This window comes from Podarcis bocagei (genome assembly GCF_964188305.1).
Source record: "Podarcis bocagei genome assembly, chromosome: 10".
In the NCBI taxonomy this organism is placed as follows: Eukaryota; Metazoa; Chordata; class Lepidosauria; order Squamata; family Lacertidae; genus Podarcis; species Podarcis bocagei.
The window spans coordinates 2,893,413-2,918,172 of NC_138135.1; the positions used below are offsets into that span (position 1 = coordinate 2,893,413).

At 46.4% G+C, this 24,760-nt stretch overlaps 2 protein-coding genes across 11 annotated transcripts in view; both read left to right on the forward strand.

Moving 5' to 3' along the window:
• LOC308595651 (uncharacterized protein) overlaps positions 1 to 24,760 on the forward strand; it is a 223,249-nt gene that overhangs the window by 193,420 nt on the left and 5,069 nt on the right. Inside the window, exon 1 of one of the 10 annotated variants that reach the window (XM_081210194.1) lies at positions 20,018 to 20,096. The exons of the other annotated variants lie outside the window; for them this stretch is intronic. The gene's annotated coding sequence lies outside the window, so the exon portion shown is untranslated. Of the gene's footprint in view, positions 1 to 20,017; positions 20,097 to 24,760 lie in introns of those variants that run through there. 10 annotated transcript variants of the gene reach the window in all.
• On the forward strand, positions 2,372 to 9,680 carry LOC308595610 (uncharacterized protein). Its single transcript, XM_081210059.1, has 2 exons — positions 2,372 to 2,545; positions 4,228 to 9,680. The coding sequence occupies exon 2, from the start codon at positions 4,409 to 4,411 to the stop codon at positions 6,347 to 6,349; it is 1,941 nt and encodes a 646-aa protein (XP_081066185.1). The 5' UTR covers positions 2,372 to 2,545; positions 4,228 to 4,408; the 3' UTR covers positions 6,350 to 9,680.

Sequence of the window (24,760 nt, forward strand, 5' to 3'; positions counted from 1 at the left end):
GCGGACATGGAGCCCCCACCCAGGGGGTCCCCACGAGGACCCCCTTGCCCCGTTTCCCATACGCAGGCATCCCCCGGGCGCTGTGGGGTTCCCGGGAAGAGAGTCGGGCCTGGAAAGGATTAACGGGCGCTACAGACCCCACCCCCGTCCCTCCCCATCTCGTCTTGGGGTGGCCCCTCCGGATGGAAAGATGGGGCGCGCATGGCGAGGATTGGGCCGGGCCAAGGGGGCCTCTGGGTGCAGGGGAGACTCTGGGAGAGAGGCAGGGGGTCGAGGAAGTGGGGGGGGGAGGGAGGGGAGCATCCCAGCAGCATTGGGGGGGGGGAGAGCTAGGAAGACCAGTCTTTGGGGAGACATCTCCATCGTGGTGCCCGCAGGGATTCTCTGGAGGGGCCACCTTGGCTTCTCCCTCCCTCCCAGGAATGGGCCACCCCTTCAAGGCGACCAGAGAGGGATCCCTGGAAAGTGGGGGGTCATATCCCCCCACCTCTTCCTTCCTGTAATCTCCATCCTCTTCCCACCCCATAAGCCCCTGCCATGTCCGGACACAGCGCTTCTGCCCAGTCCAACCATTGGTCCCCTGGAGAGAAGAGGAAATCCCGAGAGGAAGAGGGGAGAGGCCTTCTCAGAAGCGGCTCTTGGTTTCCGCAATCCCACCCAGGAAGCAGCCAGAAACCTTTTCCTCTCTCTCAGGCTTCCATCTTTAATGTCTTTTCCGCTGAGGATGAGGATAATGTACACCTGTCATCAGAAACAGGGGTGCAGAGTCCATGGAATGGCTCTCAGGATTGATACAGAAGTTGCACCTCAAAAGCATTTCTGTTCCTCTTATTGTTCATAGGCAATGTCAGAGTGACTGACAAGCTGAGATACAACCCATCATCATCTGATGACAGCGAGTGCATGAATCTTCCCAGTCAAAGGACCCATTTTCATGATAGACAGTGCCTGTGGCTGGAGGCTCTACACACCGGGTGTGCCTGTGGAGGCCAAAGACTGCCAGTATTAGCACAGGTGAGGTGTGTGACCTCCCCAAATGTACAGACTGTATGTGAATGAGAGTTTTTGGGTGGGATTATAGTTTATGGCAACCCTGTGATTTTCTCCATCCATAACATTTTGTAAGCTAATATTGCAGTATGAATTTCAAAATAACTTTAAAAAATCACAAGATGATGATGATGATGATAATAATAATAATAATAATAATAATAATAATAATAATAATAATTTATTTATACCCCACCCTCCCCAGCCATGGCCGTGCTCAGGGGGATGAAAAGAATGATTGCAGAATTTATGCCCTGCCCATCTGGTTGGGTTTCCCCAGCCACTCTGGGAAGCTTACAGTACATATACAAGACAGTAAAACATCCAACATTACAAACCTCCTGATACAGCTGTCTTCTAAATGTCAGATAGCTGCTCATTTCCTTGCCCTCTGAAGGGAGGGCATTCCATGGGGCAGGAGGCCCTCTGCCTGGTTCCCTGGAACCTCACTTCTGACAGCAAGGGAACCAGCAGAAGACCCTCGGAGGAGGACCTCCTTGTCCGGACTGAGTGATGGGGGTGGAGATGCTCCTTCAGGTCTACAGCGCCGAGGCTGTTTATGGCTTTAGGTTGCAGATCTTGCTCCTCCATAACGATCTCCAGAGCAAGTCTGAGATATAATTAGCAGAGTAGCAAAAAACGCTCAGAGGCAGAAAAAAATAATTCAGCTGAGAAATCTATTACAGTGGCACGTCTGGTTGCGAACGGGATCCGTTCTGGTGGCCAGTTCGCAACATGAGCAGAATGCAACCCACGTCTGTGCATGCATGGGTCACGATTCGCTGCTTCTGCAAATGCACGTGACCTGATTTTGCACGTCTGCACATGCACGAGCGGCAAAACCCGGAAGTAACTGGGATGCCACAGGACACAACCCGAAAAGGCACAACCTGAAGCAAGTAATTTCGTTGTCCCCGAGAGGGGGCAATGACAATAAAGATATTATTATTATTATTATTATTATTATTATTATTATTATTATTATTATTATTATTATTATTATTATTATTATTACATAACATGAGGTATGACTGTACTGAAGACAAATAAGCATAACAAGATCCAAAAAATAGCAAAAATGTAACTGACAGTAAAACCATGACTTAGCATACCAAAACAGCACTCAAGTAAGAAACAGACAAGCAGAGTAGAGTAATATCAGAATAGGAAGTGGGAGCAGGCGCATTTCAATACTGTAATTTATCTATAATTCAGTGTCAGAGTAACCCTGGGACTAGATCACAAGCCTCCAGGTGGACGTGCCCCACCTGCCCTTCACGTTCCTCTTCCGCATGGGCAGAATCTGCCTTCTGGACTGTGGGATTCACGGTTGTTCTCCTCCTCTCCATCCACCAGGGCTTGACTTCAGGTGCAGCAGAATTCCCCAGCCCCCCAAGGATTTGAGACCCATCAGCTTTCCTCACCTGGTTTAGCCGGCCGGTTGAAGCTGTTGCTTGAACCCCTGTTGCATGCTGACAGCTTCTGGAAGCCACAGGTGAGAGCTGAGTGCAGGGTGGGGACCAAGGGTGGAAAAATGACCCCAGGATGTGCAGGACATGTCCCCCACCAAAGGAACTACTGCTCCCCAACACCCCATGACATCTAGATTCAGGTAGGTAGCCGTATTGGTCTGACGCAGTTGAAATAAAAAAATAAAAAATAGTCCAGTAGCACCTTAGAGACCAACTATGATTCTTCTAGGTATAAGCTTTTGTGTGCATGCGCACTTCTTCAGATACACTGAAGCAGATGTCACCAGACCCTTGTATATCGTGGGAGGGTGGGTTGGGGTTTTTCTCTGAAGGGTACTCCTACTGCCATCTCCCACTACGCATCACTATATGAAGAAGTATGCATGCACACAAAAGCTAATGCCTAGACCAAAATTAGTTGGTCCCTAAGTTGCTGTTGTTGTTGTTGTTTTATAGTCGATTAGTCGTGTCCGCCTCTTCGTGACCCCATGGACCAGAGCAGGCCCTCCTGTCTTCCACTGCCTCCCGCAGTTTGGTCAAACTCATGCTGGTCGCTTCAAGAACACTGTCCCACCATCTCGTCCTCTGTCGTCTCCTTCTCCTTGTGCCCTCCATCTTTCCCAACATCAGGGTCTTTTCCAGGGAGTCTTCTCTTCTCCTGAGGTGGCCAAAGTCTTGGAGCCTCAGCTTCAGGATCTGTCCTTCCAGTGAGCACTCAGGGCTGATTTCCTTCAGAATGGAGAGGTTTGATCTTCTTGCAGTCCATGGGACTCTCAAGAATCTCATCCAGCACCAGAATTCAAAAGCATCAATTCTTCGGCGATCAGCCTTCTTTATGGTCCAGCTCTCACTTCCATACATCACTACTGGGAAAACAATAGCTTTAAATATAAGGACCTTTGTTGGCAAGGTGAGGTCTCTGCTTTTTAAGATGCTGTCTAGGTTTGTCATTGCTCTTCTCCCAAGACCCTAAGTTGCTACTGGACTATTTTTGTTAATTTTTTACTTCAACAGTGTCAGACCAATATATCGACCTCCCATTAAGTACAGTTATCTCCTTGCCTTGAATATCCTGCTTTTCAGTGCCAGATTAGGATAGTCCTCTGTCAGAAGACAAGCACAGGATCAGGCAGCACATCATCATTATAAAGAACCATTGGGGTGGGTGTTTCCGCCTGGGATTCCCATCTGCTTTCCTTCTGCTTCTCCTGCTCTCTCCATGCAATGTGAGGCACGTAGACAGAGGTCCATCTCGAAGAACAGGAGCTTCCCTGAGCACCCATTCAGCTGACCCCAAGCACCAAGCCTTGTCACTAGTTCTCTGACTGACCCAGACCACAGTCCCTGGAAGAGATGAAGGCCTGGGTCTCCCAAAATAGTCCATATGGACCTCCTGAGGTCAGCGGAACTGTGAAGGTGATTCATGAAGATCTAGGGGTCGAAATGGGGGCAACCACTTGATTTGAAAGGCAGTCCCACAGGACAACAGTATTCCAAGATCATGCTGTGTTATTAAAGATGATTGAGGATTATGAAAGGTTCCTGATGCATTACTACCATTTGACATCATACCATTTTCATTTCCTAAAAATTGGGAACATGGGGAGGACATGGGAGAATGTAGGAGATGTTGAAATAAGAGAAGGTCTAATGGCGGTTGATGTGTCCTTTTTCCCCTGTGTTCTCTTCCTTGAAACCCAAACAGGATTTCCTTTCTGCCCACTCTGAAAAAGGTGATGGAGAAGACAGAATTGCAGGGGACAAGGCACCTTTCATTTCATTAGGAATAGCCATTAAAATGTGTGAAATGTGGAATATGCTTCACTGAATGAGCACACATAGTTCACATCAACAAACAAAAAAAGGAAAGAACCCATTTAAAAGGTATGGAGTGCGGAAATAGCTTCTCTTTCAATGCAAAACTTAGAACACACCAGTGGACTCACACAGAGAGAAAGCGTTTTAAGTGCAGGGAGTGTGGGAAGAACTTCAGTCAGAGTGGAAACCTTAAATTGCACAAATGGACACACACAGGGGAGAAACCATATGAATGTATCGAGTGTGGAAAGAGCTTTAGTGATAATGGAAAACTTAGAAGACATCAATGGATTCACACAGGGGAGAAACCATTTCAGTGTATGGAATGTGAAAAGAGTTTTAGTGATAATGGAAAACTTAGAAATCATCAATGGACTCACACAGGGGAGAAACCATTTAAATGCATTGATTGTGGAAAGAGCTTTAGTGATAATGGAAAACTTAGAAGACATCAATGGACTCACACAGGGGAGAAACCATTTAAATGCATTGAGTGTGGAAAGAGCTTTAATAATAGTGGATGCCTTAGAAGACATCAACGGACTCACACAGGGGAGAAACCATTTGAATGCATAGAGTGTGGAAAGAGCTTCAGTGAGAGTGGAAACCTTAGGAAACATCAACGGACTCACACAGGAGAGAAACCATATGAATGTATTGAGTGTGGAAGGAGCTTTAGTGATAATGGAAACCTTAGACAACATCAATGGACTCACACAGGGGAGAAACCATTTAAATGCATTGATTGTGGAAAGAGCTTTAGTGATAATGGAAAACTTAGAAGACATCAATGGGCTCACACAGGGGAGAAACCATTTGAATGCATAGAGTGTGGAAAGAGCTTCAGTCAGAGTGGAAACCTTAGGAAACATCAACGGACTCACACAGGAGAGAAACCATATGAATGTATTGAGTGTGGAAGGAGCTTTAGTGATAATGGAAACCTTAGACAACATCAACGGACTCACACAGGAGAGAAACCATTTAAATGTATGGAGTGTGGAAAGAGTTTTAGTGATAGTGGAAGCCTTAGAACACATCAACGGACTCACACAGGGGAGAAACCATTTGAATGTATGGAGTGTGGAAAGGACTTCAGTCAGAGTGGACACCTTAGAAGACATCAACAGACACACACAGGGGAGAAACCATTTAAATGTATGGAGTGTGGAAAGGACTTCAGTCAGATTGGACACCTTAAATCACATCAACGGACTCACACAGGGGAGAAACCATTTAAATGTATCGAGTGTGGAAAGAGCTTTAGTGAAAATGGAAGCCTTAGAAATCATCAACGAACTCACACAGGAGAGAAACCATTTAAATGTATGGAGTGTGGAAAGGACTTCACTCATAGTGGACACCTTAGATCACATCAACGGACTCACACAGGAGAGAAACCATTTAAATGTATGGAGTGTGGAAAGAGTTATAGTGATAGTGGAAGCCTTAGATCACATCAACGGACTCACACAGGGGAGAAACCATTTGAATGCATGGAGTGTGGAAAGGACTTCAGTCAGAGTGGACACCTTAGAAGACATCAACAGACACACACAGGGGAGAAACCATTTAAATGTATCGAGTGTGGAAAGGACTTCAGTCAGATTGGACACCTTAGATCACATCAACGGACTCACACAGGGGAGAAACCATTTAAATGTATCAAGTGTGGAAAGAGCTTTAGTGAAAATGGAAGCCTTAGAAATCATCAACAAACTCACACAGGAGAGAAACCATTTAAATGTATGGAGTGTGGAAAGAGTTTTCGTGATAGCAGCAGCCTTAGTTCCCATCATCGGACTCACACAGGGGAGAAACCATTTGAATGCATGGAGTGTGGAAAGGACTTCAGTCAGAGTGGACACCTTAGAAGACATCAACAGACACACACAGGGGAGAAACCATTTAAATGTATCGAGTGTGGAAAGAGCTTTACTAAAAGTGGAAGCCTTAGAAGACATGAACGGACTCACACGGGAGAAACCATTTCAATGTATGGAGTGTGAAAAGAGCTTCAATGAGAGTGCACACTTTAGATCACATCAACGGAGTCACACGGGGAGAAACCATTTAAATGCATGGAGTGTGGAAAGGACTTCAGTCAGAGTGGAACACTGGAAAAAAAATCAACGGACTCACACACGGGAGAAACCACATAAATGTATAGAGTGTGGATAGAGTTTCCATTGTAATCCAAGCCTTAGATCACATCAACGGACTCATATAGGAGAGAAACCCTTTCAATGTATGGAGTACAGTAAATACTTCACTCAGAGTGGAAATCTTAGAAAACATCAGTAGATACACAGGGGAGAAACCATTTAAAGGTATGGACTGTGGAAGGAGCTTCAGTCAGAGTGGAACCCTTGATTTATGTCAACAAACTTACACAAAAGACAAACCGTATAAATATCAGGAAAGTAGATAGAGGTTCACTCTTAGTGGAAGTTGAAAATCAACAGACTCACGGACAGGAAGAACTCTAAGAGTTGAAACCCTTCAAACCATCAACAAACTCATAGAGAAGAAGCAGTTTAAATGAAAAGATTGCAAGAAGTGCTTTATTTATAATGGAGTGATCAAGGAACATCCCAGGACTCTCACATGGGAGAACCCATTTAGATGTATGGAGTGTGGGACTTCTTCCTCTCAGAGTCCACTCTGAGCAATGAACTCAGCAGGAAATCATTCCTAAAAGCATGAGGTATATGTGAAGTTCTGGTGTTTATATGTAAAACATTACAATAATCAAATAATGAAGGCAGCATCTCACAATGGTGAGTATAATTTTAGATGAAAGTACTTTTGGTTTTTGTACCAAACTCTGTCACCACCACCACATGATCTCCAAGCACTGCTTCTTCACCAGAATGTCATCGCTGCCTCCTGCCCTGCGCGTTCTGAAGAAAACTTGAAATACTGTAATTGAATGGGAGATTCCCCCCCCCAGTCTAATTTCAAGAGGGGGAATGAGGGGCTGCAGATACCAGGGAAGTCTCCTGGGGGGGGGCATCTTCACTCATGAACCCCATGGGGCAACCCCAGAGCTCCTGCTCATTCTGGGGTTTGAGGAAGATAGCATTTTTCCATAGTCCCAGAAGGCTTGCTTCAATCATGCTTCTCAGGAGTTTTCCTACCAGAGGACCACAGTGCTGTGGCTGCTGTTGTTGTCAAGGACTGGCTGATGGGGGGAGGCACCAGCTGGGGGACCCACAAGGGAAGAAGGCTCAGATCCTGTTGACTGGTGATGGGATGAGGCAAAAGAAGGAGAAAAGGGAGCAGACCGGAAGGGGAGATGTTGCAAGCTGAGGAGGAAACTGGGTTAGGTGAGTGGGAAAAGTCTGGGGCAGAGAGCAGTTCAGGCTCAGAGGGAGGAGAGGAGGGGGCCAGGAGACCCAGAGGAGGCCGGCTGCTGAAACATCCAGGGAGACCCCCCTCCTGCTGCGACCAGCACATGCCTCTGAGTCTGGGGGTTAGAACGCTTAGATTGTGGGGATCCCATTTTTCAACCAAAACCAAAACAAAAACCCGCTAGCCTTTTCCCAGGTCTTTCCTGACCTGACAGTCGTTCGTCTTCTCTACAAAGTCCTTCTCCCTCCCTTTATTTACCATGGGGTCCCAGCAACCTTTTCAGCCTCTAGGGAAAAGAGTCCCTTTCCACTGGACCCCTGGCAGCCCAGTGCCAAATCCGGCTGCTCCAGAGAGAACGGAAAGGAACTGTAAACGCCCTTGCGCTCTGACGTGCACCAGTCACTTCCTTCCGGATCATTGTGCTCCGGTGCAGCTGCATTTACGAGAAAAAGAGAAATCGGAAACCAAGCCCAAGTCCCTCGCTATCCAAACTGGCCACTTGGACCAGCCTTGGGGCGTCTTCCTTGGGGAAAAGGAAAAGTTTCAGATCTCAGGTTCCCCGACAGGGAATGAAAGCTTTGATTGGCGTTCTCCCCTTGCAGTTAATTGCCCCTCTAATTGCAGAACCCCAATTCTCCCGTTCTCCCCTCCCCCTCCTAGCTACCTCTTGCCAGGAAGGGTTGGAGTGAAGACCGTAAGCAAAAGAGACAGCAAAGGATGAGAATCTGGGTTGCTGGGTGTTTCAGAGAATCCCGCCCACAATCTTCTCCATTCCTAGACTCACGTCCGCATGCGCTGCTCCTGGCCATCCCAGGGTCTTTTACTAGATTAATTTATGGCCGGCCTGGGGCTGAAAATAAACTACCAAAAAACTAAATTACTGACAAAAAGCCTCACAATGGAAGAAAAAAAAGAACTTCAAGAAAAAACAGGCCTGGAAACTAAAAATAAGGTTAAATACCTAGGGATCTGGATTTCAAATAAAAGTATAAATGTATATGAGGATAATTATAGTAATGTATGGAAAGAACTTTTTAAAAATATGGAAACCTGGACCAAACTCCATCTCTCACTCTGGGGAAGAGTCTCGGTTGTGAAAATGAATATCCTCCCCAAAATGATGTTCTTATTCCAAACAATACCCATTTTAGGAGGAATGAATTGTTTTAAGGAGTGGCAAAGGGAAATATCTCGATTTATATGGAGTGGAAAGAAACCGAGAAGTAAACACCAGTTATTAACAGATCAAAAGGAGAGAGGAGGTTTTGCATTGCCAGATTTGGAATTCTACCATACGGCGGAAGGATTGGTTTGAAAAAGACTGGATTACACTAAAAGATACGGACCTATTAGACTTGGAAGGCCACAAGAATCGGTCTGGATGGCACGCTTCTTTAATATACGGAAAAGTGAAGGTCCACAGGGGATTTTTGAGCCATGTGAAATAAAATCTGGAGTAAATATAAAGGAATATTTGAGCCAAAAATACCCTTGTGGACATCACCAAGAGAAGCCATATACTCATGTTAGAATATTTACAACTAGCAAAACTGACGGGAAGAGTTAGAGGAGTATTGAACCGGAAAATATTTGGAGAATGGAGAATATTTAAGGATTATAAAAGATCATATTGTACCAACCACTCCATATTAGCAGAACTTGAGTGATACTTGTAAACACAACAAATGCTGTTTGTGGAGTAAACCGGAACAATATTAAAGAATAAAACTGTGCAGAAAAAACGACAGTATAAACAGTACAATGAGAATGATTGGAAGACTCGTTTTGTCAGAAGTCTTTTTTATTTAATTAGGAAGATTAAGTTTTTTCATGCACATAAATCTGCTTCTTCTTTCTTTTTCTGTATTTTCTTCTTTCCTTTATTCTTCATTGTTTTTTCTTTAATTTTCTTTTTGCAGTATGAGATTCCAAATTCTTTGTATATGTGTGTAATTTAAATCAATAAAGATTATTTTTAAAAATAAATTTGAGGCCGGCCTGATCAAGCGTTGCTTCCTCTGGTTAGCCCCACTGGGACTCCACTTCTTTCCAGACCCTGGGGTCACTAGAGGACTGGTGGCTCCTCCTGGCAAATGGCCTGGTGCGCGCTGGATCCTTCCTTACCCCCAGAATCTGGGCAACCGAAGGTCCCATCTGGGGTGCCATCTGTTGTAAACAAAAGCTGCCCTTCTTCCCTTATGGGGGACACAAGACCCCTTTATAGAGTCCCTTGTAGGTTCTCCATCGGTAGGAGGAAATAACAGAGACATCCAGAGAATATTGAGAGGCAAAGCAGCTAGTAAGCCTGATCTTGATTGATCTGTTTCTCCCCTAACACGCAGGAAAGGAGGAGGACCCAGAAGAAAGGTTTGCCTGCCTTTATATAGACATTTTAAATTCCCTGCCCTGGAGCTCCAGACCACCCCTCCATACATCACAGAAGGGGTGTAACCCAGGACCACCCCCCACAAACATCATACCTGCATCACAGAAAAGGTGGTCTACAACAGAAATGTGAATGTTGTTTTTCCTGTCTGCCAGGTTATCTGATAATTCCTTATCTGATTCCCTTTCCTGGTAGTCTGGCCATTCGGTTAAGATGGTGATTTCCCAATCCCTGAGACAATGGGAAGGTTCCCTCACCCGCTCCCTCCTTGCAGAGAAAACATTTGGTCAGTTGGGGGGTCTAAATGGTTTCAGGACGGTCTTCCTGTGCTGCTCCAGACATGTGGTCCACATATCTATGTATGCGCTTGGTTGGTACATTATGAACATTTATTGTATATTGTCAGAGCTGCTTCCAGATCCTAGCTCACAGAGGATCACACTAGCCAGCGATCACTTTGTAAAAGTCTTTATTGAGTTACAGTTTCCATTCTCAAGCTGCTGCGTGCAACTCTACGTCTTATGGGTTAGACCGGCGAAGCTCCGTCTGAGTCTCCGCCCCCTGTACACCAGCTAAATGCCCTAGCATTACTCCACCTTTTCCGCCTGACCGTTCTTCTCTGGGTCCCTCTGCCCCCCGTGGTCTCTTCCTTCCGGGACGCTTCTGACGCTGACCCCCCGGACCCTTCTGTCTCCTTGCGTCGGGCTTTAGGACCTGGCTCCCTTTCCGGGCTGCTTACTGCGCCCCCTTCCTGTGCATTTGAACTTGGCGCGCGCGCCCAACCTTCCACTTTCCACCTGACCGTTTCTTCGCTCCCCGATGGAGGTGTGGCCACTCCTGACTCATGCCCTCCCTCCTGCTGCGAGCTGCCAGAGCTCGGTACCTGGCACCCTTCCTCTCCACTGCGTTCTGTTGGTGATGCTGGTCCCGATTTCCAACTGCTGCTCTCTGAGCCCCCTCTGGACCCTTCTTCCTGGGGTGTCCCCCTAGGCTCCCCCCTTGCTCTGGCCACTGGCGCCCCTTCCTGTGAATCTTCTGATTCACTGGAAAGACTCGGAGATCTCGGGTCGTCGTCATCACTCATCTTTTCTTCTGCCTCCTCCCCTTCACTCTCTGTTTCCTCCCTTGCCCTCGCCTCTGCTCCTGAACCCCTGACATATATTATAAGACCTTGTTACGGAAAATCTAGGTGTGAGGCTGCTCTGCCACCCAGCTCGTCGGACTGAGTCCGCGGGTCCCTGCGGAACAAAAGGAGCGCAGCCAGAGACTGGAGCAAGTTGGAGAAGATCCACATTTGTTGTGCAACAGGTTCAAGGTGAGATTGAATCCCGAGGATAGGGTGACATGAACTTTTAAAACTTCCCACCATTACCCCAGATACAGTTCAAAAGCATCATCACTACATCATTGCTACATCACGATTACATCAGAAAAGGGGTGGGTTCTACAGGATTGACATGGAGGAGGTAGGGGGAAACATGCAGAGTTGGAACATGTATTGAAAGGCACATTCTGAGTACCGGTGGTAAGAGAGCAATGGGGTCTTAGTTTGCACAGTCTGTCACCTGGCCGAGCCTGGAGGAAGGGCTAGACTGGGTGATTTGGCATCAATGAGGTCTTTCCTGGGTGCACGTGACCTCCCGCTTGAGGGATTATGGAAGGTACTGGGCAGTCTTGACGTCCTGAGGAAATTGAGCAGTTTGGCATTGAAAGCAAGAGAATCGGTGGTACGGGTGATTTTCTATGAATTTATATATTTTTTTAGCCCTTTGAAACAGTGGCAGCTCATTTGGGAAGCGAATTGCTACATTGTATCAATTTTGATGGGCTTAGCAAGGATACGAGGTGTCAGTCCATTGTTCTCCCATCAGGGAGCTGTCAACGGCTTGTCAGAAGGTGAATGAGGCCTTCAAGAGCTGACACTGCAGACCAAATGCATTGTCTTGATTGGCTGGAGGCTGCGTTGGGTGCAGGCTGATTGGTCAGGACGCTCCCGTAGGCAGATGGTCTGTTCATTCATAAAATACGCTACTCGCTCCTCCGGTCTACCCAGGGAAAGGGCACTTTATTTTGGGGCTTGGGTTTCACGTGGTGCTTAGTGCAAAAGAGTGAGGGGGCTGAGGGGTCCTTGTAGGGCCGGGCGCCCTTGAGGTCATCGCCTCGAACCCTCTGAAGGCTTCTGGGAAGGGGGTTGACAAACATGCCCCCCCTTCCGTATCAACCTTAATATTTTTATTACAGGATTCATCCAGTCCAGCCTTTCGCATGATGAATTCTGCATCTACGTTAAATAAGCAGGGAGACAATTTAAAGCCTTGTCATACTCCTATCTCAATTTTGAACCAATCAGTTATTCCATATCCAGTTCTAACTGTAGCTTCTTGTCCCACAAAGAGATTTCTCAGGAGACAGTGCTCGCTTCGGCAGCACATATAGTAAAATTGGAGCGATACAGAGAAGATTAGCATGGCCCCTGCGCAAGGATGACACGCAAATTCGAGAAGCGTTCCATATTTTTAATCCGAGACCAGGGAGAAGAGTCGGTGGAAGAAGATTGGAAGAAATTTAAAGACTATCTACAGAAATATTGTAAAATTAATGAATGACAGAATGATGTTGGATAGCAATTAAGTGGTTTCCAGCTGTAATGCTTTAAGAGAATATGAAAAAAGGGTTATAAATGGGTTAAAATCTAATGGTAAGGATTTGCTGAACCAATGAATTGAAGTGGAATACAAAAAAGGGAGGTATGAGGAGGTCCGGGAAACAAGCTAAAGGAAAATAAGTAATAGAAAATATGTGTGTTTTTAACTGTTTTTATTTTGTATTTTTCTCTTTTCTTTTTCATTTTAACTGCAATATATCAAAAATTCTTAATAAATATTTTATAAAAAAAAGAGATTTCTCAGGAGACAGATGAGGTGATCAGGCATTCCCATTTCTTTAAGAACTTGCCATAGTTTGCTGTGGTCGACACAGTCAAAGGCTTTTGCATAGTCAATGAAGCAGAAGTAGATGTCTTTCTGGAACTCTCTAGCTTTCTCCATAATCCAGCGCATGTTTACAATTTGGTCTCTGGTTCCTCTGCCCCTTCGAAATCCAGCTTGCACTTCTGGGAGTTCTCGGTCCACATACTGCTTAAGTCTGCCTTGTAGCATTTTAAGCATAACCTTGCTAGCGTGTGAAATGAGCGCAATTGTGCGGTAGTTGGAGCATTCTTTGGCACTGCCCTTCTTTGGGATTGGGATTCGTGTTGTTACGGAAAAATCTGGGTGTGGGGTTACTCTGCCACCCAGTTCATCGGACTAAGTCCGTGGGTCCCTGCGGAAGAAAAATGAGCTCAGCCGGACGCAGGAGCAAACTGCAGAAGATCCAAGTTTATTGCGCAACAGGTTCAAGGCGAGATTGAACAGCCAGAAAGGGGTGACATGAACTTTTGAAACTCCCTCCATGTCCCAGAATACAGTGCAAAATACATCCCAGTTACATCATGAATACATTAAGGAGAGGTTGGGTTACACAGATTAACATATGGAGGAGGGAGGGGGGAATATGCAGAGCTGGAGATATGCGCAGATAAGCACATCCTGAGAAGACAATGGTCCATGTACACGTAGTCTGTCACCTGGCATTGCCCGGAGGAAGGTTTGGCAGAGTGATTTCGACTGGATTACTTGAGAGATTATGGAGGACAGGGGAGGGGTGATGGAGTCCTAGAGAAATTGAGCAAATATATTGTAGTGAAGAAGACATGCCCCCCCCTTCCGTAACAGTCCCCCATTCGGAGATAGATTTGCATTAAAGTTCTGTAAGAACTTGCAAATCTTTTCTCCGCACCCTAAATCTCGGTGAATGGGATGTGTGGCTTTATGCAAACCTGAAAGGGACTTGCAAGCCATGCCTCTTACGGTCATTTGCAAGTATAGCATTGCAGGTAGCTGCATATAGGGTATTATATAAAAGAACATCTGTTGTATTTTGTTACTAAATTACTTGTGGCACCCTAGCTCTTGGGAGAAACATTTTCAATAGTGGTGTATGCTTTACATTTTAGCAGGAAGGTCCACTACTGACTGAAAAAAAAAATGCAGTTTGCTTTTTTAGCCCCACTGTTTTTGTGTTTTCAGGTGCCAAGCTAGCTCTTCTGTGGTCTCACACCGGCATAGTGGTACAGCAACACATCCTGTCTGTTGAATCCCCTCAGGGCTTTCAATTTACCATGTCGCCTGGCATTCACCATAGCTGGCACAGGTTTGGACCTCTCGTGAGGGAGAGGTCTTCGCCTTGGCCTTTAGCTATGGGATTTTTCATTATTGCAGGCTCTGGTCTCGCACTCATGGAAAGTTGTCCACTTGCTCTTAAAGGACCAAAAGCTAGTTGCAGCCTGGATACACGTGTCCAATTCCAGTAAAGTCCAATTTGAATTTATCTTGCCCCGTGGTTCTCAACTTTTCAAAACCAATATGTTAAAACCAAAGCCATTCTTTAAGGGGGCATTTGTCCAAATGAGTCAATTTAACTCTATAAGGGACCATTCTTGCTACATCAAGGCATATACACGTTTCTTCTTATCAATAATAATATAACATATGGTAGTTGTGTCCTCAAATAAATAAATAAAATTTGGGACATGATCTACACCCAATTTCATCTGGCATCCTAATCAAACATCTCAAATAATAATAAGGAGCGTTGCTTCAAATCTACCTGATAAAATATGGTTCCGATAATAATACTTGGTTGTGGTTAGATTAATTTCACAGCTATACGGGAAAACCAAGATTAATAAGTAAATAAATACAGAACAATTGCTACTTGAAGACAGTACTGAATCTGCAAGAGATGCAGAGAAGTCATAGAAAAGATTTGGAATAGTTTTCTGGAACAGAAAGAAAGAAATAGTAAAAATCTGGGAACTTCATGTATAGAAAAACATTAAATACATAAATAAATAGGTAGGGAAGGTTGGACTCTGCAGAGTGCCAGGTGGGACAAGGAAATATGATCACCAGTTGACTTAATCTAAATATAGTCTGCTCTATTGGAAAGCATTGTAATATATGGGAATCCTCCATGAAAAACTTGGGTGTAAGCCATATCCTTCTGCTGTTCATAGTTATGTATCCTACATTATACAGAAACAATTACACACAGAAATTTTTCTTTGTGGAGATAACACATTATCAGACACACTTCAGCATTCCTACATAATAACACATAATACACAAAACGTACAAATTATTAATTCTACACTATATCTTGAGGCAATAATGTGATCTTGAGGCAATTCTTGCTGCTTTTACATGTATTTCCAAACTTGGCACAAGGGCATTTCCTTCAAAATCCAATTAGTCAGTTTCTCAAGTCTTTTATGGGAAGAAATTGTGGTCACTGTGATGCATTGGCAGGTTGCTTAGCTGGTGAGGAGATGGTCTTAGTATTTTGGTCTCCCGCAAAGCATCCTTTGGAAATAGGCCTGTAGGATCTGAAGACATAATTAGTTGTTGTTTTTTCCTTCTTTTCTTTTTAAGGAGGAAGATAATAGTCAAGAAAGGAGAGAATATTCTAAAATTTTCTTCTTGGGAGGCTGTAAATACAAACTCATAGTTAAGCATTTTACCTATTTGAATATTATAATCATTGACATTTAATTTCCTTCACTTAGTTTGGCTGTGGAAGAAATGAAGGGACAAAACCTTTGTTAATTTGAACACAATTGGCAAATTGTTAAACATTTTGCTTATGTGGGTCCGAATTCTCTTCACTATCCTGTTTGAAAGGGAAATTTTTATTTCCTGTGAAAATCTGTCAGGAATGCTGTTCCTATAATGCATAGGTATATAGTACTCACAAAACCAAACGAGATAAAAGACAAGCTCAGTGGGAAAACTGTGAAAAGAATTTTGCATGTTAGATTGGGGAACTGCTCAAGAGAGGAACTCACAGTGGGAGTGCTTTGATATTTACCTGTGAAAAGAATTTGGCATGTCCAGTACTTAACTCTTTTGTCTTAAGTAGCCCCTGGAGCAAAACACATTAAGGATGATTTCCCTCAATGGTTCCAAGTTTTACATAAGGAAATTTGTATAGGTTTCACGCTCTCCAAACCTTCTCTCTCCCCCCCTCCTTTCTCTCGCTCTCTCTTTTTTGTAAGCTGATCTAGCCTCTGTGCATGTGCAGAGTTCATGTCTCAGCAAACCTTTTATACCATTGAAAATGTTGCATCTTTTGGCTCAATTAGAATAAGGAAGGGAAAGGTAAGGGGTAGATTTTAAAAATAGGGTTAGATTTTAAAACAAAAAAGAGAAACTCAGCAATTTAAGTATTCACCAAAGCTAGCAATTTCAGCCCAAGCAAAAGGAGTGCTTCCTTTATGTACAGGAAAGGGCTATCATTATTGGTCATTTTATCTGGTCATTCGCGGAACAATCAACCGCTCTCTTATTTATGAGTAAAAATGGCCAGAGAGTTAGAATTCATAGGATTTTTTTTTTAACATTCTCAGTCATTTCAGCCTTACCATTTGCAGACAAATTTTACTGCCCTTTATTTACAGGATTGGTCAAGGCTAATTCTACTTGACTATATGAATTTTTATGTGCTTAAACTTTTAATAGACTTTTAAGTTTGATTTTTTTTAAATAATAGACAAAATGATAAACACTGTAATCACTTAAATGCCTGATATCACCAGTTCTGCTTCAAACATCATGGCTTCACCTCACACCTTTTAAAAAACAAAGAGCAAATCTGGGCTGAATTTCAACTCATCAGCCACAATTTGGAAAAGTTGAAAGGGACCTGGGGTCATCTAGTCCAACCCTAAAATACAGGGTTCATAGCAAGATTTGTACTACCAGAAACACACACATACTTATGTACACAGACACAACTGGAGAAGAGATCACAAGCCATGCGCCTATCATGTACTAAGGAAGAGGAAAATAAAAGTACCCAATTCTATACAGAACCCTTTTAGATCTTGAAGCTAGTTTGAGTGAGAGTTTACTTCCTTAGACTAAAGAGTGAAAGTTCCTAGATAAATTATCTTTAAAGACTGAAGTGAACATTTTTCCTAAGATAGGGAGAGGATCTCTTATAAAGCATAGTTAAAACAGCCATAGATTTGATTTAAAAGGAATACAAAAGTGACAATTTTTCCTGAACTTGCAGAGGAATGGTAAGCTTAATCTATGCCCCCCCCCCTTTGCAGTTTCCTTTAAAGGAAGCTTACTCGGGAGTAAATTTACCTGGCACAGAAGTAAGAAGGGAGAAAACAACTGAAAGAGGCAGAGTGAAACAAGGGGGAGGGGGGCATTTTCTAACAAAAGAGGCCATGAAGTCTTATAGAGACTGATATCAGGAGCCTTACAATAACTCTTCTGTCCAACCAAATCAAAGTTAAAACTGGACTCAAATATTTTTTCTTAGAAGGAACACCATACTTTTATAGGCATATGCTTAATGAAGTACATACACTGCATTTTAGCTTGAGAGAGCAGTTGGCTCAACTAGGCTTTTGCAGCAGAAACATTAGGTTATCAGCACCTTCCAAAATAAGACTGTAGACTCACAATCTCAAAAGTTGGGGCAAAGCAAGAGGTGGGGTAAACATTTGCACACTTCATTCTCATTTTCTCTTATTTAGGACTGCTAAGATCCAGCATGGCTTCCTTAGATTTAAATTTTGAAGCAAGCTTGCAGTTTAAACTATGCACACTTAAGGAAGGCAGTCTGCCAGAGACAGAAGGAACAGACAACACACATAACAGACAACATGTAAACATACATATTCTCATATATGTATTAACAGACAACATACATAACAGACAACATGTAAACATATATATTCTCATCCTTTAGTTGGTTATTGCAAGGAGTTGGGCCACTACCTTTGGCTTCATTAAGTGAAATTAGTAGGAAGGTCCCACATGGTTTTATGAGCCTCCTTGCCTCTTCAAACACACCACCAGTTAATCAAACTGGTAGGGCTCACAACGCTTGGTTGACTGGGTACCCCTTTATAGATGCATGCGTTGCTGTTGTTGCTTTTTTTTTTTTTTTTTTGCTTTTTCCTTTTTTTGGGGGGGGTGTCTGGGATAGAGAAGGGGGAAAGAGAGGGGTTGATTAGGATTGGTATGTCTAGGGGTTTGGTATGCTTAGTACAGGGACGTATAGTAAAGAGGAGAAGGGGCTTCTAGTTGCCTGGCAACTTCCTTAGTGGGTTTTAGAGAGCTCTAGCTATCCGGTTCCTTGCGTTCCATTTCCTATTTCCTTATTTCCTTATTTCCTTATTTCCTTATTTCCTTATTTCCTTATTTCCTTTAACCTGGGGTCTCTTTCCACTCTGCCGGTCCTGCCCAATTCCTCATGGGCTATCCCTCCTGGCAACCTCCTACCTATCGTCACATCTCAGGAAAAGGGGCCCTACTGGACGCCCGCGCCATGCGGTGCCAGATCGGGTGGTCCCTGGATAGAATTTCGAACTGAAAATCCCCCTTGCTTTTGGAAGCGGGCTCACGCACGATACACGTGTTACGTGGCACCGACCAGTGCGGCTGGGATTGGGATAGAAAGCCAGACCCCTTCCTGCCCCCTCCGTAAGGGCGCTCGGGAAGTTCGGAAGAAGAACTCCAGCCCCTTGCTTTCAACTGAGATGCCCGTTGCGGAGAGTCGGCTGTCTTTCCAAGCCGGGTCTCACCGTCTTACTTTCGGGCTCCCAATTGGTGCGGCTGGCTGGAGATTTTAAGGAAAAGGGATAGAGCTCAGAACCCCCCTTTCGGGTTGAGCAGCGGTCCACGGTCTCTCTCACTAACCGGACCAAGAGAAAGGCAAGAAGGAGCGATAGAGAGGAGGGCAGAGAATTCAGTTGCCAGGAGATTCCACCCCCTTCCCACCAGTGCACTGGATTTCTTTTCCTATACTCACGCGTCTTCAACGTTGATCCCGGGATCGATGAATAAGCCGGCTGGATCCCTCTTTTGCTCCCCGGCTGAACTCCTAGGGCTTTCAATTACCGCCCAGAAGATGGCTGGGGGTCCAAAAGGATCTTCCCAGGCAAAATGGCCTGGAGCCGGCTGAAGATTTCGGGGCCCCCAGTCAGCAGCTCGGGAGAACCGCAAGCCCCGCGTTGGGCAGCCAACTGTTACGGAAAAATCTGGGTGCGGGGTTACTCTGCCACCCAGCTCATCGGACTAAGTCCGTGGGTCCCTGCAGAAGAAAAATGAGCTCAGCCGGACGCAGGAGCAAACTGCAGAAGATCCAAGTTTATTGCGCAACAGGTTCAAGGCGAGATTGAACAGCGAGAAAGGGGTGACATGAACTTTTGAAACTCCCTCCATGTCCCAGAATACAGTGCAAAATACATCCCAGTTACATCACGAATACATTAAGGAGAGGTTGGGTTACACAGATTAACATATGGAGGAGGGAGGGGGGAATATGCAGAGCTGGAGATATGCGCAGATAAGCACATCCTGAGAAGACAATGTCCATGTACACGTAGTCTGTCACCTAGTCTGTCACCTGGCATTGCCCCGAGGAAGGTTTGGCAGAGTGATTTTGACAGGATTACTTGAGAGATTATGGAGGACAGGGGAGGGGTGATGGAGTCCTAGAGAAATTGAGCAAATATATTGTAGTGAAGAAGACATGCCCCCCCTTCCGTAACAGTAAGGAGAGCAAAACAGCAGCCCTGTCTGACCCCCGTCAGCCTCCAGACTCCCCCAGTCACGTGGCAGGAGATTCATCCTGAGCCCCCCCCCCCATGAGACGGGTATGGCATCATGGATGATCCATATAATCCATTGATGATCCACATGATCCAAGCGAAAGAGCAGATCTCTAGGCCTGAATGAAAGGGGTCTGCGATGATGGATTCTGGAGTCAAGAAATCCACCCTTTCCAGTGATCTCTCAGGCTGGCCAGGAAAGGCACGGAGCAAAAATCCTCAGGCATCCCGACGGACAGACAGACTTGTCATGTTGCCAAAACATGGAGTCTGATCTGATTTCCAGGTACAACGCATTTTGTGGCACAACCGGGGATGTTTTTGGGGTGCTCTCTCTGTGACGGGGGGGCCTACTATCTGAGGGTGTACAAATTGCAACGCGCTTTAGTTCTGGGCTGCTTCACTCCTCGCATGGAGGGGGGGGGGCTCTGCCTGCAAACAGATCAACAGCTGCCTTGCTTTTGTTACGGCTAAAATCTGGGTGCGGGGTTACTCTGCCACCCAGCTCATCGGACTAAGTCCGTGGGTCCCTGCGGAAGAAAATGAGCTCAGCCGGACGCAGGAGCAAACTGCAGAAGATCCAAGTTTATTGCGCAACAGGTTCAAGGCGAGATTGAACCCAGAGAAAGGGGTGACATGAACTTTTGAAATTTCCCTCCATATCCCAGAATACAGTGCATGAAACGTCACGAATACATTATGGGAAGGTTGGGTTTCACAAGTTACATCATGAATATACTTTACACGTCATGAATACATTATGAAAAGGTGGGATTACATTAATTAGCATTTTCGGATGAGGGAGGGGGGATATGCGGAGCGGGAAATATACATAGATACACATTTATTGAGTACCGGTGGTGGCAAGACAATGGGTCAGAGATATGCATCGTCTGCCACCTAATATTGCCTAGAGGGAAGGTTTGGCGAATTAAGAAGTTCCTGCGTACGTGACCTGCCGCTTCGGGGATTATGGAAGTAGGGATAGCATCATGGAGTCCACGGGGAACTGAGTTGAATGACACTGAGAGCGAAGAAATCGGAGTTACGGTTGATTTTATATCAATTTCTAAAGATTTCAATGATTTCAAACCCATTCTGTACTATGGGGCAAAAGCAGAAACAGAATGGATACATTGTAACAGCAGCTTGTCAGGGGTGAAATGAGGCGTGCAGGAGCTCCCTGAGCTAGCTTCTGCAGGACGAATGCATGGCTGTGATTGGCTAAAGCGGGGCCATAGGAATAAGCGGGGCCTCGGATGTTCCTAGAAGGAAGGGGGAAAGGAGCCCCCCCCCTTCCGTTCCGTATCACTTTCTTCCGGGCCGCATTGTGCTACCTCTGAGGGAGACACAAGGGAGGAATTGTGTCGGGTCTCTCTCTCTCTCTCTCTCTCTCTCTCTCTCTCTCTCTCTGTCTCTCTGTCTGTCTGTCTCTCTCTCTCTCTCTCTCTCTCTCTCTCTGTGTGTGTGTGTGTGTGTGTGTGCGCGCGCGCGCGCGCAAAAGCCCAAGCCCCATTTCCCCCGTAACACAGGAGTCACAGAGTCCAACCCGCTGCTCAATGTGCACAAATACCTAAAACATGGAATGGATCTAAGATCATGGCGTGTGGGGCGGGGGGAGGGAAGGATTTTGCAATGCAAACATTGTAGGGGGGGACCCTACTTTGCAGCTGGATTGCCAGGATCAGCCCCTCCCCCGCTCTCCTGATCCCCTGAACGAAGAAGGGAGGGGGAAAACCTTCGTCTCCTCCCCCCCTCTATCCCTCCCTTCCCGGTACATCCTCCTCTCACCCCGCCCCCACAACCCTCAACCCCCCCCCCCCTATGTCGCACCTCTTCCTTCTGCTCCTCCTCCAATCCGGCTTCTGTTTCCGGAATGAGCGGAGAGAGCCCCCCTCCCGAACTGCCTGCTTCTCCCGGACGTGGAGCTTCTGCGCCGGATTGCTGCTCTGCGCCGTAGCTCGGGGGGGGGGGGGCGCTTTGGAAAGGAAAGGCGGGGCGGCAGGGGAGGGAACCCCCGCCCGGTGGATGTTGCAGGAAAGGAGAATCGGGAGCGAGGACAAAGAGGTAAAGGGGTCGCGGGGGACGGAGAGGGAGGGGGTAAGGACCCAGAGACCCCCGCCAGCTCCCCAAGGCGCCTTTCGTGGGCCCCGTCGGCAGGGCCTGGATCCCTGCACGTGTGCTGCGAAGGGGGCTTTCCTTGGCCCCTTAGGCGCCTTGGCAGCGGCGGACATGGGACGCCTACGCAGGGGGTCCCCACGAGGACCCCCTTGCCCCGTTTTCCCCGCGAAGGCATCCCTGGGGCCCTGTGGGTTTCGCACGGATAAAGGAGGGTTAACGGGCGTGAGGGACGCCTAGATAGAGACCCCCTGTCCCTCCTCTGCTAGTCTTGGGGTGGCCCCCCAGGATGGAAAGATGGGGGATGAGGGCTGAGCCGCGCCAAGGGAGGCCTCTGGGTGCAGGGGAGACTCTGGGACAGAGGGAGGGAGTCGAGGAAGTGGGGAGGGGGAGCATCCCTGGGGCAGGAAAGGGCAGCAATGGGGGGGGGGAGATAGGAAATCAGTCTTTGGGGAGACTTCTCCATGGTGGCGCCTGCTGGGATTCTCTGGAGGGGCCGCCTTGACTTCTCCTTCCCACCCAGGAATCGGCCACCCCTTCAAGGTGACCAGAGACAGATCCCTGGAAAGTGGGGGGTCCAGTCCCCCCCTTCCTTCCTGCAACCTCCATCCTCTTCCCACCCCATAAGCTCCTGCCCTGTCCAGACGCAGTGGTTCTGCCAAGTCCAACCATTGGTCCCCCTGGAGAGGAGAGGAAAGAGGAAGAGGAAGAGGGGAGGGGAGAGGCCTTCTCAGAAGCAGCTCTTTGTTTCCGCAATCCCACCCAGGAAGCAGCCAGGAACCTTTTCCTCTCTCTCAGGCTTCCATCTTTAAGTTTCTCTTCCACTGCCTGGTTGCAGTACAAAGAAAAGACAGTAAAACATCAGACATTAAAAACCTCCTGATAGAGGGTTGCCTTCAGCTGTCTTCTAAATGTCAGAATATTGCCCACTTCCTCACCCTCTGCCTGCTTCCCTGTAACTTCGCTTCTCCCAGGGGGGAATCAGCAGAAGACCTTCCAAGGAGGACCTCCCTGTCCAGACTGAGCGATGTCGGTGGAGATGCTCCTTCAGGTCTACAGGGCTGAGGCTGTTGAGGGCTTTAGGTTGCAGATCTTGCTGCTCCATAACAATCTCATTCAGCAAATAAATTTATTACTGAAGGCAAAGAAGCATAACAGGATCCAAAAAATAGTAAAAATCTACCTTATGTAAAACCCTAACTTAGCATACCAAAACAGCACTCAAGTAAGAATCACACAAGCAGAGTAGAGAAATAGCAGTCTAGGAAGTGGGATCAGATGCCTTTCGGCCTTGTAATTTATATTCTATTAAATGTCAGAGTAACCTTGGGACTGGATAGCAAGCCTGGCTCACTCCAGTTTAAACCAGCTTCATCTGGTTCCATGAAACAAGAAAGGTTCTTCATAACCTCATCGCAACTGATCCCACCACCAGCTCTCAGCAGAAAGGAAACTGCCGAGTTTCAGGAAGCCTGCATTAGATCAATACTTTTCTTTGCCTGGAAAATGCAGCCATGCCACTTAAAGGTCAGCACCAACAGTTTGACATGTGCTTGAAAATCTGCTGGGAGCCAAGTAAGATCCTTTAGGAGCAGTGATATGTGGTCTTGGCAGCTGCTCCCATTCAGTTGCAGTTTTGGGTCACCTTCAAAGGTAGTCCCATGTAGGCCACATAGCAGTAGTCCAAGCCGGAAATAACCAGAGCATGCACCACTCTGGCGAGACAGTGTGCGGGGAAGGAGGGTCTCAGCCTGCATTCCAGATGGAGCTGCTAGACAGCTTCCCTGGACACAGAATTGAGCTGCGCCTCCATGGTCAGCTGTGAGTCCAAAATGACCCCTAGGCTGCACACCTGGTTATTTAGGGGCACAATTACCCCATCAGGACCAGCCCCCCCACACCTGCCCACCTCCTGTTCCCCAGAGACAGTACTTCTGTCTTGTCAGGATTCAACCTCAATCTGTTAGCTGCCACCCATCCTCAAACCACCTCCAGGCACCAACACGGGGCATTCACCACCTTCACTGGCTCCGATTTAAACGAGAAGAAGAGCTGGGGATCACCCACATACTGGTGATCACCCAGCCCCAAAACCCTGATGATCTCTCCCAGCAGCTTCATATAGATATTAAAAAGCATGGGGGAGAGGACAGAGCCCTGAGGAACCCCACAAGTGGGAGCCCAGGGGTCAGAACAGTCATCCCCCAACACCACTTTCTGGACATGGCCCAGGAGGAAGGAGGGGAACCACTGCATAGCAGGGTCCCCAGATCCCCTAGAGAACTGGGCAAAAACAAACAAGATGAATTTTAACAGGGAGAAATGTAAAATATTGCACTTGGGCAAAAAAAATGAGAGGCACAAATACAAGATGGGTGACACCTGGCTTGAGAGCAGTACATGTGAAAAGGATCTAGGAGTCTTGGTTGACCACAAACTTGACATGAGCCAACAGTGTGACGCGGCAGCTAAAAAAGCCAATGCAATTCTGGGCTGCATCAATAGGAGTATAGCATCTAGATCAAGGGAAGTAATAGTGCCACTGTATTCTGCTCTGGTCAGACCACACCTGGAGTACTGTGTCCAGTTCTGGGCACCACAATTCAAGAAGGACACTGACAAACTGGAACGTGTCCAGAGGAGGGCAACCAAAATGGTCAAAGGCCTGGAAACGATGCCTTATGAGGAACGGCTAAGGGAGCTGGGCATGTTTAGCCTGGAGAAGAGGAGGTTAAGGGGTGATAGGATAGCCATGTTCAAATATAGAAAAGGATGTCACATAGAGGAGGGAGAAAGGTTGTTTTCTGCTGCTCCAGAGAAGCGGACACAGAG